At 46.0% G+C, this 13,629-nt stretch overlaps 1 protein-coding gene across 13 annotated transcripts in view; it reads right to left on the bottom strand.

Annotated features, from left to right (window-relative positions):
- Positions 1-13,629, bottom strand: part of MVB12B (multivesicular body subunit 12B) — a 57,482-nt gene that overhangs the window by 19,182 nt on the left and 24,671 nt on the right. For 12 of the 13 annotated variants that reach the window (XM_061352642.1, XM_061352637.1, XM_061352640.1 and 9 more), the window contains one exon: positions 7,029-7,126. In XM_061352642.1, the coding sequence (XP_061208626.1) occupies positions 7,029-7,126 (98 nt within the window). Of the gene's footprint in view, positions 1-3,009; positions 3,986-7,028; positions 7,127-13,629 lie in introns of those variants that run through there. The other variant, XM_061352644.1, reaches the window with a different exon arrangement.

Here is a 13,629-nt window from a genome sequence, read left to right as displayed (position 1 = left end):
TCCGGAGCCAAACTCAGCCACATTGAGCAAATCGACTGAGCTCCAGAAAGGAAAAAGGGATCTGGAAGCAAACTGCTGCCATAAGAGCAGCGTGTGAAATAAATGCTTCCAACAAAGCTACCCAGACAAATTACAGCTCCCCCCTGCCAAGCTCTGCATTATCCAATACAGAAAAGCAACTTGGTTTCCTCTTCAGGAATTCACTGCTTTGATGTTTTTCCAGATCATTAACATCGGTTTCCACTCTCTGCTGCCTCCAGAGATCTGGATTATAAACCTGTGTGGAACAAACATCAAACCTCCCTGTGTTTCCTAGAGGAATACCCCTTCCTCTCAGTGCTGTGTGGTGGATAGACCCTGGCTCACCTTGCCTTCACCACTGGACTGCGCCCCCAGCCCTGCAGGAACCTGGCCCAGGGTCTCCTGCCATTGCAGAACAGCCTCCTGCCACGGAATCCTGTCTGGGTGACCTGGCAGAGCCACCTGTGCCTGGAAACTACGCTTGCAAACATTCCCTTCTACAACCACAGCCTGACTGTCCCGCTTCACAACGGCAACTGCTTTGACTTGCCTGCTCCACGCCACTACCTGCCATCCATCAGATCACAGAATGGTTTGGATTTGAAGGGATCATAAAGCTCATCCCGTTCCAACCCCTGCCACGGGCAGGGACACCTTCCACTGGAGCAGCTTGCTCCAAGCCCCTGTGTCCAACCTGGCCTCGAGCACTGCCAGGGATGGGGCAGCCACAGCTTCTCTGGGCACCCTGTGCCAGCGCCTCAGCACCCTCACAGGGAAGAGCTTCTGACTAAGAGCTCATCTCAGTCTCCCCTCTGGCAGGTTAAAGCCATTCCTCCCTGTTCTGGCCCTACAGGCCCTTGCAGAAAGGCCCTGCCCAGCTTTCATGAAGCCTCTTTAGGTACTGGGAACTGCTATAATGCCTCTCTTCTCCAGGCTGAATAAGCCCAACAGACACCACAACAAACCGTCCTGCCACCCAGTCAGACCACCAAGTGTGTTTGACCATTCTGGAAAGTGCCTTAACAGGCTAAATAAACAAAATATTCACCTATAAAACATAAGAATAAACAAACATTTTAGTAAATAGCTACATTTAAGGTAAATTTAAGGTAACATTGGTGCATGATTCCAACATAAGCAGATTAGAGATGGGGAGAAAGTAACACCTGCAAAAGCTGCCCATGAAAGCATCCTCATTTATGGTAAATGTGCCAGCCAACACCAAGCTGGCAGCTGGCCATGCTTCTCTTCCTTGGTGCTCAGCCCAGTTTCTCTGGGAAAAATGCTTCACACAAGTAAGTGTGTTGATAATGTAAAGACAATCACAAACCAGTATAAAATAGTACTTTTAAGATAAGAAATACATGCAAACACACTGCTGCATCAAGTAACTGCTTTGATGCCTGCCACTCCCAGGCAAATGAATGGCAACTATTACAGCCTTGCTCACAAACAGGAGCATTGCTTTATTGGTAGATAAAGCACATGGCTCGTTTCTGGATGTGACATCTAAGCTCCTACCCAAAGGACACGGCCTTTTTTCTTTGAAAGAGAACGAAAACCTCCACCTTCAGTTCAGTATCAGCAAAACTGCAGCCATAATCACAGACAGTCTGAATGTAAAAAAAGGATTCAGTTAACTTTTATATAGTACAAATAATGTATGCTTCCAGATACTGGTTTATTTCTGTGGATTGACGACTTCAGGTACTGAACTTATGGATGACATATCATCAACATCAACTATTTCCTCCTTTAACTATTCCTTGCACAAATGTTTTAATTAATTTGGGCTGCCAGCTGGCAAGTATTATTTGAAAATGCTATCAAACAACATCCATCAAAGCACATTCTGCTTTTGTTCTGTTGCTTTTTCAGCACAATTTCCATATTTAAGTGTTCAAAAAATGAAACTCGGTCCCATCCAAGGGTAACTCTGATCATCTTGTTATCTCCCAGTTTCTGCTAGAACAAAAATCCTCAGAGATGGGTTTAAATGACTGAAGCTCAGTCTGGCTCTATGATGACAGCTGTAGTAGTATCTGGAAGTTCATACACTTGTTTCATGCAGAAAATTGGTACAAAGAGGCTTTAACTACTTTGTGCACGCATCCTGATGGCGTTGTGCAGAACTATCTGACAGTCTCCATGCAATGAGATTTCTGCCTTGACAGTCTGACAACAGGTCAAGAGAAGGTACGAGTACTGACTGTCCTGTATTTAAATGACATAAATTTGTATGCTACAAACCAAACAGGTCTATCTGCAATATGATGCTGAAGATGGCTACTGTAAAATTTCAGGGGGGAAAAAAACCCAAACAAAACAACCCTGCTCAGCATCGTGCAAAGTCACACGCTAGAGCCAGCAATGGCTTTGCCCACCTGACTTCAGCCACCAAAGCCCACAGCTTAGACCAGCCTGAGTGTCCCCAGAAACCACAGCTGAGATGGTCAGTATCTCATTTTTAAACACCACATCCTGCCATGCGCTCTGCAAGGTGGTTTAAGCCTTTTTTCCATCCCTAACTCTTTTCCTGAGACGAGCAGGTTGAGCACGTCTCAAACTGGCAGCCTGAAGGGAATCTGGAAGTGCAATCAAGGTTATAGAGCTGGTGCTGGTGTGGGCTGTGCCTCCCGCTGAGGAGGTCCTGCTCGGCCCCAGGCAGGAGACAGATCCCCCCTGTAATCAGAATCTGGAGGGGGCTTTTGATGGAAGATTTTGCAATTCAAAAGGTTTACATTTCAGTGTCACTTCCATGGCAGAAAACTTATGGGAGGCAGGATCCCCAAGAGGCATCAGCGTACTGGTCTGAAACACACTGTTTATTAACTTCAGAGAGAGCTACAGTAGTGTTAGAGCCCATCCAATTAGTGAGGCCTGCAGGAATACCTGCACTCCTAAATCTCTTGGTTTCTGAAAGGGTTAAAGCTTATTATTAGCATATAATTTACAGGTCCCTTCTCCCAGGAAAGAAATAATGCACAGTAAATGCCACATTCATTTTAATAATACATGTTACAGTCTGTGCCCAACATCTGCACAAAGGTAAAGCAGACAGATTTTTTTGACATGTCCCACTCTGCCATCCAAACACAGGCTTTTTGTTTCTTAAGTGACGGAAGGTTTAATCAAGAAAGCAGGCAATTCATCAATCGAAACAAGGCTGCTCACACCGCCCTGACAGCACACACATGGTTTCATACGGAAGAAACCTGGCCACCTGTCAGCAGCACCTTTTACATCAGGATATACAAATACACCGAGTGATCAATCCTCCAGCTCTTCCCATTCATTTCTTCGTTTTCTTATTATATTTTTCTTTATGCTAGATGTTGCCCTCATTCTCTGCAGGGATAGATGGGAGACAAGGCAAGCTATGGCTGTTTATACACTATCATAAAAATTTATATACCCTTAGAGTGACTTATTTCCCTTCCATTTGAGTACCATTATTATAAATAATTTTTCACTTCATTCAGGATTTTTCCCTGTACGTTATTATCTGTGGCTGCCTGAGAGGGCTCCCTCTCTCTCTCACTGTCCTTGTGGCTCTGATAAGCCAAAGCAATATGCAGCCAGAAGATGCTTAAGTCTGAAATGAAGGCAGTATGCAGTCACAACAACATCTTAATTAAGCTGAAGGCCATGAAGAAAGACTATGCTGTGAAATACTGAGCAGTGTCTGTCGACAGGTCTGTCTGGAGCAAGGCATTCTTCTTCCAGCAGCTGCCCGTTCAAACATGCATATTAAACCTGTCAGCTCCTCAGCACCATGCTCCCAGCATCACCCAGAGACCTTCTGCAGATCAGCTTAGAAGTAATTCTGCCTTTTGGTCTCGGGTCCATGGCACAGGGTAGGACCAGGGAGTCTGCCAGGCCAGGAGGATGATGCTGGCAGTGCTGCAATAGCATGTGGCAGGTTCCCACGGCAAGGTCTGGGCAATGCTTTCCTAAATGCATCCTGTCAAAGAACTATTCATTAATTCACTGCACCAAGAGGAGTCTCCCTAACTCTCTGGTCACCCCAATGTCTCATTGCCAAGACTGGAAATGACAAAAGGCTGGTTAAAAATCATAATTACTACTTTCAGGATCATTTTTTCTCAACTCTAGCATAGTGATAAAGTGCATTACATGCTCCACCGAGTAACAGGACAGCCCCAGTGGGGATATGGCGATTTCTGCCAAAATGCATTTTGAGATACAGAGTAGGTTCAACAGCCAGTATCTATTTCACCTTTCATAAACAGGCTGAACCCAAGCTGGTAAGTGTTGCTTTCACTGACTACTGAGAAAATCTTTGGTGTCCCTATCCTCCTTCATTCACAGCCCATCCCATCATCCCCTCCACAGGAAATCAGACTGCAAAACTGGAAGACAGGAGACAGTTCATCACGGCTTTTGTTTCCCTGCACCAGGAAGCCTTCCATTTTGCTAAGAGCCAAGAGAGGGAGCCCGCAGGCCTGTCCAGCACAAGGAGGTATCAGAGAGAAGTCCTGTGCCCATCGCAGTCCTGTGTCACCTCGCCTGCTCACCTTCCACATGTCCCCATCGTCCCCATGGGCCCCGCAGCATGCTGCGGCTGGGACCCCACCGTGGCGAACCGCATCCCGGCAGAGCAATTAGGGACGCCAGTGGAAGCGCGTTAATCAATTTCCCGTTGCCATGGCACCGCAGCAAGGCGCTCGCACTGCGGCACAGATAAAACGGACCGGCTGCAAACTGCACCCCACCTAACAGGAAACTTCGGACTGGTTTCCGCAGCGCGCCTGGAGGCTCATCTACCTCCGCAGTGTCGAAGCACACAAAGGGGGTTGTCACAGCACCTCATCACAGCTGCCGGGAAGGCAGCAGCGGTCAGGAGTTATGCGCGAAGATCCCTGCCAACGCACAGGATGTTTCATATGACAAGGCCCTTTCTTCAGAAACAGTTCGCAGCTGTAATAGCCATTACGGCTCATGTATGCACAACAACTTGTGTAACGTGTCTGGAGGAGAACGTGCAGTTGAGGTGGAAAAAGAGAGAGTTATATACTCTAACCATGAACATGGAGTTCAAATGCCATGCCTGGTTTTGCAGGCCTGAGCTGTGCTGTACCTATAATCATCTGGTTAAGTATTCAGGCTCTTTGCAAACTAGGTCATCGTCCCAGGTGGCACTGCAAGCAGAGGCAGCCCATGGGTAGTCTTATAGCAGGGTCACTCTCAGTAACACTCCTGCAGAGCTGCGCCTCACTGTTGGATGCTTTCTGTCCTCCCCGCAGGACTGTCTCATGTGAACACAGGAACATGCCTTCTCTTACATTTCTAAATCTATTAGAGCAGAGGAGTAACAAGAAAAACGAGTACTGACAAGAATTATGCAATTGTTATATTCCATCTATTTAGGAACCCGAAGCTGCAGTTTCAGTCAGAGATTACCTTTTAAATAACCCTTTGATTATGGTACATGAATTAATGCCATGTTCCCATGTTAGAAGTGTCACTCACTATTAATAGCAAGAACCTGTGAATGGCACATTTTTGCCATCTCTCTTCCCTGATTATGCACCAGCACTACCTATTTATTGCACAGCCCACTGAATCCACTGCTGCTTTTCCTGGGTTTCCAAACTGTCCCGAAAATCTCCTTCAGCCAAATGAAGGGACTGCACTTTCATGAGGTTTTCATAGAGTGAGGTTTAAAGCCAGTATTTTCCTCCTCTTGCAAAAAGGACATAACAAAGAGAAAACTGTGGCTAAGTGTGATGCTACCCTGCCTAGCACACTATTTGTTCAGGTGTAATATTAATCTAAAAGAAGAATTCTAAGCAAAACTCTTGCACCCCAGTGCTGCTCAGCTGAGACCCAGCCTCTGGGCTGGCCCCATAGGAGAGGAGGCAGGTGAAATGTGCTGCTGCATCACAGCTGCACCAAATGCTTGTCTTCAGCTTACAGAACCATAAGTCCTTTTGCTGTGGGTTATGAATAGCTTCCAGACCACAAAGTGCTCAGCACATCCAGCAGTGACAGACTCCACGAGGTACAACCTCTGTAAAGCATCCCTGTCTCTCATTCCTAAAGGCATTTCCTCCTGGGCCTTGTGAATCAGGTTACCTCCCTTTTTAGCTTACTCCTCCTTCAAGAAAGCCAGCACCAAGAGGCAGGACTGCTCATAGAGGCCTCAGCTCCGAGCTGAACCCATTGCATAGTCCCAAAGCACAGTAACAAGTTACCTGTAAGGGTAAAGGAATGGGCTTGTTCCTCACCACTCTATTTAAACACACGTTTTCCCTGCAGACTAGTACTAGTTAAAAATAAAAACAGGCAGTTATTTTCCACATTGACATCTGGAAACTATCACTAGCTCTAGCACTTGCGTACTAGCCTGGAATGATGAACAGAGAGAAAGTTGCAGCTACAGACTAAGTGTGCATCTGCAAGCACATGCTTCTTAAAAATAACACAGATAACCATCCAAATCCAAACATCTATGTTCAGATTTGCCCTAATAGCAGGGAAACAAACCTATGCAGTGCAGTGTTCAGAATACAGAAATGGGGAGAAGACTCATCTGTTTTTAATGTGTATGTTGAGTGTAGCAGAGCAGACTGTGTAGGAAACTCATTCTTCATAGGAAGGACAAAGCTTCCTGTGAAATGGGCAGAGATGTGGTCTCTTGTGACTCACCTGTGATGACCATGACCAGCATGAGGAGCAAAGTTTGTACCAGGGTTGCTTTCCACCAGAGCTCTCACTGAGCACCTCCATAGGCAGCAGCATCCCTGCCTAAGGCTGTGATCTCCCCAGTGGTCAGTAACGTCTGCTGCCAGTAACGTGTGTTTGAGCACATTCTGGGGTCCCTCTGCCCTCTACGCTTTAACAGCACTGACAAAACGACACAGCACTGGGTGTGAGTTTCCTGGGTACCACACACCTGACTGTTTGTACAAGCAGGGCTGCTTCACTGGGTTCCACTCCTGGTTCCACAGAGGAGCAGAGAAAGCATCGCGTGCGCAGCTTACCTGATATGGCGTACAAATTTGAGTGCTGGTGCTCCAAGTCCAGGCGAGTGCTGTGACTTTTCCCTCGAAAGCTGGCAGGGAGCGTCAGGGAGATATGCCTGAGGGAGAGATGGGAAATGGACGGGATGTTATCACAGAGCGGAAAACGCTGCTGCTGTCAGCTCACTCTCCCCTGATGATTCCAGTCAGGTTAAGCAACAAACATCACCCTTAGCACTGCTTCCAAAACCTGGAGTGGGCACTAAACGCCAGGGGTAGACTGAGATGGCGATATAGCCATTATAACCAAGTGTGGTGGAGCTGCTTTACCTCCTCCTTAGTTCAGCTGTGAGCAAGACTGAATACACCCCACCACAAACCTGCTTTGCCCCACCAAACACCAGACTCAGCTGACTAACTGAAGCACTACAGAGGGAGCCATCCACTCTCCAGCAGGACACGGCTGCTCCTTGTGAGCTGGCACCCAGAGAGAGATTGCATGGCCTCCCCTCTGCAAACACAAGTCTCAACAGAAGACATAGAGAGTGCCTGAAAACCCTGCAGGACTCACAGAGTCTCCTTCGAGGCAGAAAGCACTGACAGCAAGGGCCAAAAACTTCTGAGTACATTTGTAAATAGGATCTTTGAAACTCTCTTAATGACTAAGGCCTGCTTTAGACATGCCCAATGCTAGATGCAGGCTCCCATGCTCCCCAAGGCAGGGGGTGATGAGCTGCGCTCCCCTACACCAGCCCCAGAGGAAAGGGAAGCCAAACTTCACTCATCACCTCCCCGGCTGCAGCAGTGCTCTGCCCAGCATTCCTGCAGCAGGGAGATATTTTTACATCTTCCATTAAACTTTCCTATAAATAGGAAAAAAATGGAGCTCATGGAAGTGAAGCTGAAACCATTTTCAGTGGCTCAGGGCTTATTAAGGGGAAAATCCAGCACCCAGCAAGCCTGGACACAGACTAGAATATAAGGTGGGTGACCTTCCCTCCCATGTGGGATGGGAGGGCAGAGGCAATGCCCTACTCTCATCAGACATTTGGGAGCTCTGGGGCTTGGTACAGCACCAGTGAGGATGCTCAGTGCAGCAGACACAGTTCTCCCTCTGCCATCACACTGCCATCCGTGTACAGCCAGTGTGGCTGCTCAGCCAGCAATGGAGCTGTGAGAAGGCTGCCATGAGAGCAGACTTTTTGCTAGTCAACAGTTGCTGATAGCCCACAGATTTCTATGCTTTGATGAGAGATTTGGGCTTTTCCCATTTAATTCAAATATGTACTTTTCTAATGGTGATCCCAGTGAATTTTTATACAACATTATCATTAATCTTCTGGACCACACTGCCATACATAATAAAGATGCTCCCTCTTCCTAAAGGGACAGCAGATTCCATTTCACATGAGGAGAGCTACGGAACACGGCAAGGCCCTTAGCATCGTTCTCCTGCCAGGAAAACAAGGTGGCCTTTGTGTTCTCTCAAACACACCGTATCTGTGAAACAGGGCCCTGCATATCCCCCATCAAATCCACATTCTTAGCTAGCAGGTTTTATCTATCAAGCAAATCATCTGGAAATTATCTGCCTTTAAAAACCAGGACACATTTTGTGAAGAACTACGTATTTTTAGCCCTCGATGCAACTGATGGTGAACAGCACGGATAAAATAAGAAAAAGCAAATACGAGTTTGAATTTGCTTGTGCTTCCCAAAGCTCCTTCTAACCAAAAAAAGATGGTGTGAAAATAGTTTTGAATTTGGCTAACAGTTTGCTGTTTAAAACACAATCCATATGAGACTCGTTGCGAGCAGAGGCAGGTTTGTCATGAACACACTTTAAAACAGAGGACCACTGCCTGTAGGCATTACACGCTTTTCATTTGTTTTTTAATAGCAGTATCCAAAAATACTTTGCGAGGCACCAAAACAGCTAATAGAAAGACTTGAATTTCTCTTGCTTGTCCAGGGGACTTTCTTCACCCCAAACAAAACGGCAGGAAGTGTTTGGGAAGTAAACAAAGCAGATCCACTTGAAAGGCACATTTCGGAGCAGAGCATTTTAGAGGTTTCCACCAGCTCCCGCTGCAGGTGAGGCTGACCCTCTTCCCTCTGGACCAGCACAGGCTGCGAGGGAGGTGATGAGCATCCCTCCAGTCACAGGACCGTTCCGCAGGGTTCATGGTGGGTGATGTGGAAGCACTGCAGAGGAGCCATCAGCTCCACGGTGCAGCAGCTTTCCCAGCTCTGAACCCTTAGCTTGCAAAAGACTTTGTGAACCAAGTCCCCAGTCAGTACCAGTGTGCCTGGCAGCTCACATGAGCACCAGGTTTCACAAGTGCCATATGCTGAAGTGGAGCACACGTTCCACGTGTGTAATTGAAATGAATCACTTCCCATCTGAGGGATGCTGACCACACACTGGTGAATACAGCAGCAGAAGATGACTTATTGCTGCCTGACTCCACGGGGTATCCCGTTTGCTCTCCACTTCAGACATATCCCTATTAAGAGGTAACTCTGAGTGGGTGCAGTAACTGTGCTCTCACTCCTGCAACCTACTGCAAGCAGAACTGCCCATTCAGCTGCTGCCAACACTGGCCTGCCAGCACCAGAGTCTGAAGATTGGCTTATGAGGGCGTTTGGAAACAAGGGCCCCCCATCCATGGCCACTTTCCATTTCCAAGGTAAGACAAACAGGTATTTCATCGCTCCCATGGAGCTGCTCCAACAAGAGCCAGGTCTCTCCAAGAACATTTAGCTGCAAGACCACAAGACGGAGGGCAGTGACTGCTGGAAGGAGATCAGCTCTCCCCTTTTTGTTTTAAAAAGCATGACATTGTAGGGAAAAACCAGGAAACAGAGTCTAATTTATTTTAAATTAATGCAAACTTTGGCCAGGATCAATATAACTTAAACCTACTAAGTTGATTGCATAATGCATTTTCCTTATGTGTTGTGAAAGCCAAATCATTTTGCATTGTAGAAGACAAAAAACCAGAGAGGCTGCCATTGAAAAGCAAGAAAATCCCAATTACAGAGTCCCCAAGTTCCTAAACACATATCGTGAAAGTATGTGCAGCTCTGCGGCATATGGCAAATCAATTACTAGTTTAAATTTTAAAACAAAAACATGGTAAATGTGTTGCACAAATAATCAAGAACAACGGTTTGGGTTAGATTACAGCGGCCACTAGAGTTTTGAATACAATTAATCATCATTCCAGGCAATGGGAAGCCATATTGACACTTATTCCTAATTTGAATATTTAATTAGGGTGAAGTTCTTCATCAAATTATCACAGAACTGGGAGGAAAGCCTAAAAGATTTAAACAATTACTACTTTAACCCTTCACCAACTAGTCACCTGTGAGCACAAGAATCTCTTCCCTGCTCTGCAAAGCAAGGATATGCTCAGGCAATACCAAAAGATGGTATTTAAGACACTACAAATACCCTGGGAAAGGCACGTGGACATTTGGCATCCTGAAGGGCTCATTCTGAGATTCCAGATTCTGACTGCCTTTGCTCCTCGAGCTTTATCAGAGCAAAGTTTTCAGGCCAGATCTCCAGTGTAGCATCAAGTGTGGTTCCTACCAGGGCTCCTACGGTTTGTTTTCTGGTTGAGTTGTTTTGGTTTTAACTGAAGAGCGCATTCAGAATCATCTACCAGGTTCATGTGCTGAGGATACTGCAACAGAACCGCCTGGTCCTGACTGGGAGGCTTCCCATCTCTGCTCTGCACCAGGAGCTCATGGGATGGGGTCAGACCCCCTGCACCTCCCACCACACCATGGGCATCCTCCCTCTGCACAGCTCTGCTTCAGATCGCTCAAACATCCCTTTATGTGCTGTATTAATCCATATAAGAAAATCTCTTTTAATGAGGAGTGATACAGTTATGAACTCTCTAGAGCCATAATTAGAGCAAACTAATTGAAGTTGTGTTTTGACACACTTTCCAAATTCACGGGTACTGCATGACATATTCACAACACTACTGCTGCACAGCCATGGTGACAGCAAAATCATTAGGCTAATAACACTTATTTGCATTCTTATCATGCCAGCAGCATGCCGTTAAATACTGCTCCAACCACTGCTCGTTTACTCTGAAAGTTTCCACTGAAAGATATTAACAGTAATTATTAGTACTTTAGTGGAATCTCTGATGTTAAGGAATGGCAACTCACATTAACTACCCCCATGCCAATTATTTTCCTTTTGAACTGTCACAAAACATACTTTTCTTCCTCTTCACCGAATGAAAGCAGTGAAGTGGATATGGTGCTGCGGGAAAGATGGATGGTCCAGCCCTAATGAGGCCACCATCAGGGCTTCAGCCCATGCTTTCCAGTGCTGAAGTCCAACCCACACTGTTCCAGCATGGGTTAAACACAAGGAATAGTTCTCCCCAGCATACTATAATTTGCAGGCAATTTAGGATGAAACAACTGCAACAGCACGGTTCAGGACTGGGCAGATTTAATTACTCTCTTAGCTTCAGTTTTTCTTTTAGTCATTAAATCTATGAAACAAGTCTACATAGGACAGAAACCGAAGAGGCACGTGATGAGAGAGACCCTTCACATGCTAGCAAAGGCAGTTCGAGGTCTGCGCACATTATGGCCACTTTCTGAATGTTTCTGGAGAGAAACTCGCATAAAACAGGCCCAGGAATGCCCAACAGTTCCAAACCAGTTATTAATAACTGTCTGCAGGAAGGTGATGAACTGCTTTTGAAGTTAGAGGGCAAGTACTCATAAAAAGTAACAGAGGATCGTAAGGGGAAATGCCAGATATCAAAGGATGCTTCATAATTCATATAAAAACATCAACCAAGCACAGCAAAAGAACAATGTTAAGGTTTTGCTTTCCAATGGGACTGGATGAGCGTGGTAGAGAAATAAGGCAAACACTTTTAACTGCCCCACGTTATCAAATGTATTAGAAACCATACTGCATGCTGTAGACTGGTGGTGTCCTGTTCTTTGATTACCACTGCCATGATTGCAATTTAAATGAGCTCAAGAACAGCGCTGCCAAAACTGCAGTCTCATAGGCATTACCTTCAAATAAAAAGAACTGTGTCTTCCATGATTATGCAAAGACCATGCCTTGTGAAACACTGAGGACAGAACAATTGAATTCCAAGCTGTGGAAAGCTGAAAATACACCTACAAGAAGTTAGTATCAGGCTGTAGCTCCAAGGAATGTAATCCAACTTGAAAGCTTTGCCTACAGAGGGAGGAAAAAGCCCATTTCTAAGAAACACACTGCTGGAGTTCCACTGACAGACATCAGAGGACCTCTCAGCAACTGCTCCCTTTACCAGAATGCATTTTCCAAACTGCAGCTTGCAGACAATGCCAGAGCAGGTATCTATAGCTCCAGTGGTGTCCAGAATCTCATCTACACTATTTATTCAGTCCTTAACTTTTCCTGTGCTCAGGCACGGCGATGCCAGAACACCTACCTCATACCCCAAAGCACTGCAATGAAAAACAAAACTGTGAGGCAAGAATCACCTCGGGTAATGGACTTCATTCCAGACAATCTATTCTAATCGTGTAAACCAAATATTTAAATACTTTCTAAAACCTTCCTGACCCTTTCCCTAAAACAAGCAACATATGGGCTTTGCAAGCATTTCATCTCATTCCAAGCTACTAAAATATCCTGTTTCCTAAAAATCAATGCGAGCTGGTGCTGCCAGATTCTGATTTTTATAAAAGCCCAAACAGAATGAAAAAGGGAGCGAGTGATTCTTTCCACTTTTAGATTTACCTCTTTCATTTTCCCAGCTGCGGAAAGGGAAGAGGCCTGCCCACAGCAGCCTCTGTGCATCCCCTCCTGGCACAACCATGCCTCGGAGACAGGGGAAAACGCTGCTGTGCTGTTCTGTCAAAACTAAAGCCATCACCAGCTGAACAGAACAAGCCCCAGCGATGCTAACAAGGGAGCATGATCTACTGCAGACCAGCAACCCAAACTGTAAGGCTTAATGCAGAATGAAGCTCCTGCAGCTTCCTCTATACGGGGATTAATTTAGATCAGAGGACTTAAGTAACCAGGATAGAACAGCTGCCAAACAATAGAAAAAACCCAAGTAGTTTAATTTACACTGCTTGAAAGTCTGAGCTGCAGCCCATTAAATTGTTATAGGCAGAGGACTGCATCAAAGAACTAAGACCTCATACTGTAAGCATGAGGTGCTTATGAAGTGGTTGTCTTAGATGAGCAGCGCGGCGTCTCTGGAGGCTGCAGTGGGAAGAGCACAGCTTTCCACATCCTTCACTAGCTACTCTCCAGAGTCAGGAGTTTTCAGATAATGAAGCAGTAGGGAAAAATTGCCAAACAGCAGAAATACTCCAAAAAGATAAATTACACATGGTGTAAGCCTCCTCGGTTCGGATTTTAAATTCTGTCAAATTAATCAGCACAACAAAGCCCAGGCTCACAGGTCCACCAGCAGCATCTCTCAAAGGCAAGCCCCTTGCCGGGGGGACTGCACCCCAGCAGACCCACAGCACCAGGGAGCAGCAGCACCACCCCTGCAGAACCTGTTAAACAAATATTCCACATAAAGACTCATTTGGGAAGAGCACGTTGTCAGCA

The sequence above is a fragment of the Neopsephotus bourkii genome, unplaced genomic scaffold (genome assembly GCF_033783945.1).
Source record: "Neopsephotus bourkii isolate Nb327-2 ecotype Australia unplaced genomic scaffold, CSIRO-AGI_Nbou_v1 NB_659, whole genome shotgun sequence".
NCBI lineage: Eukaryota > Metazoa > Chordata > Aves > Psittaciformes > Psittacidae > Neopsephotus > Neopsephotus bourkii.
Note: the sequence above shows the minus strand (reverse complement) of the source record. Positions and strands in the feature narration are given on the sequence as shown.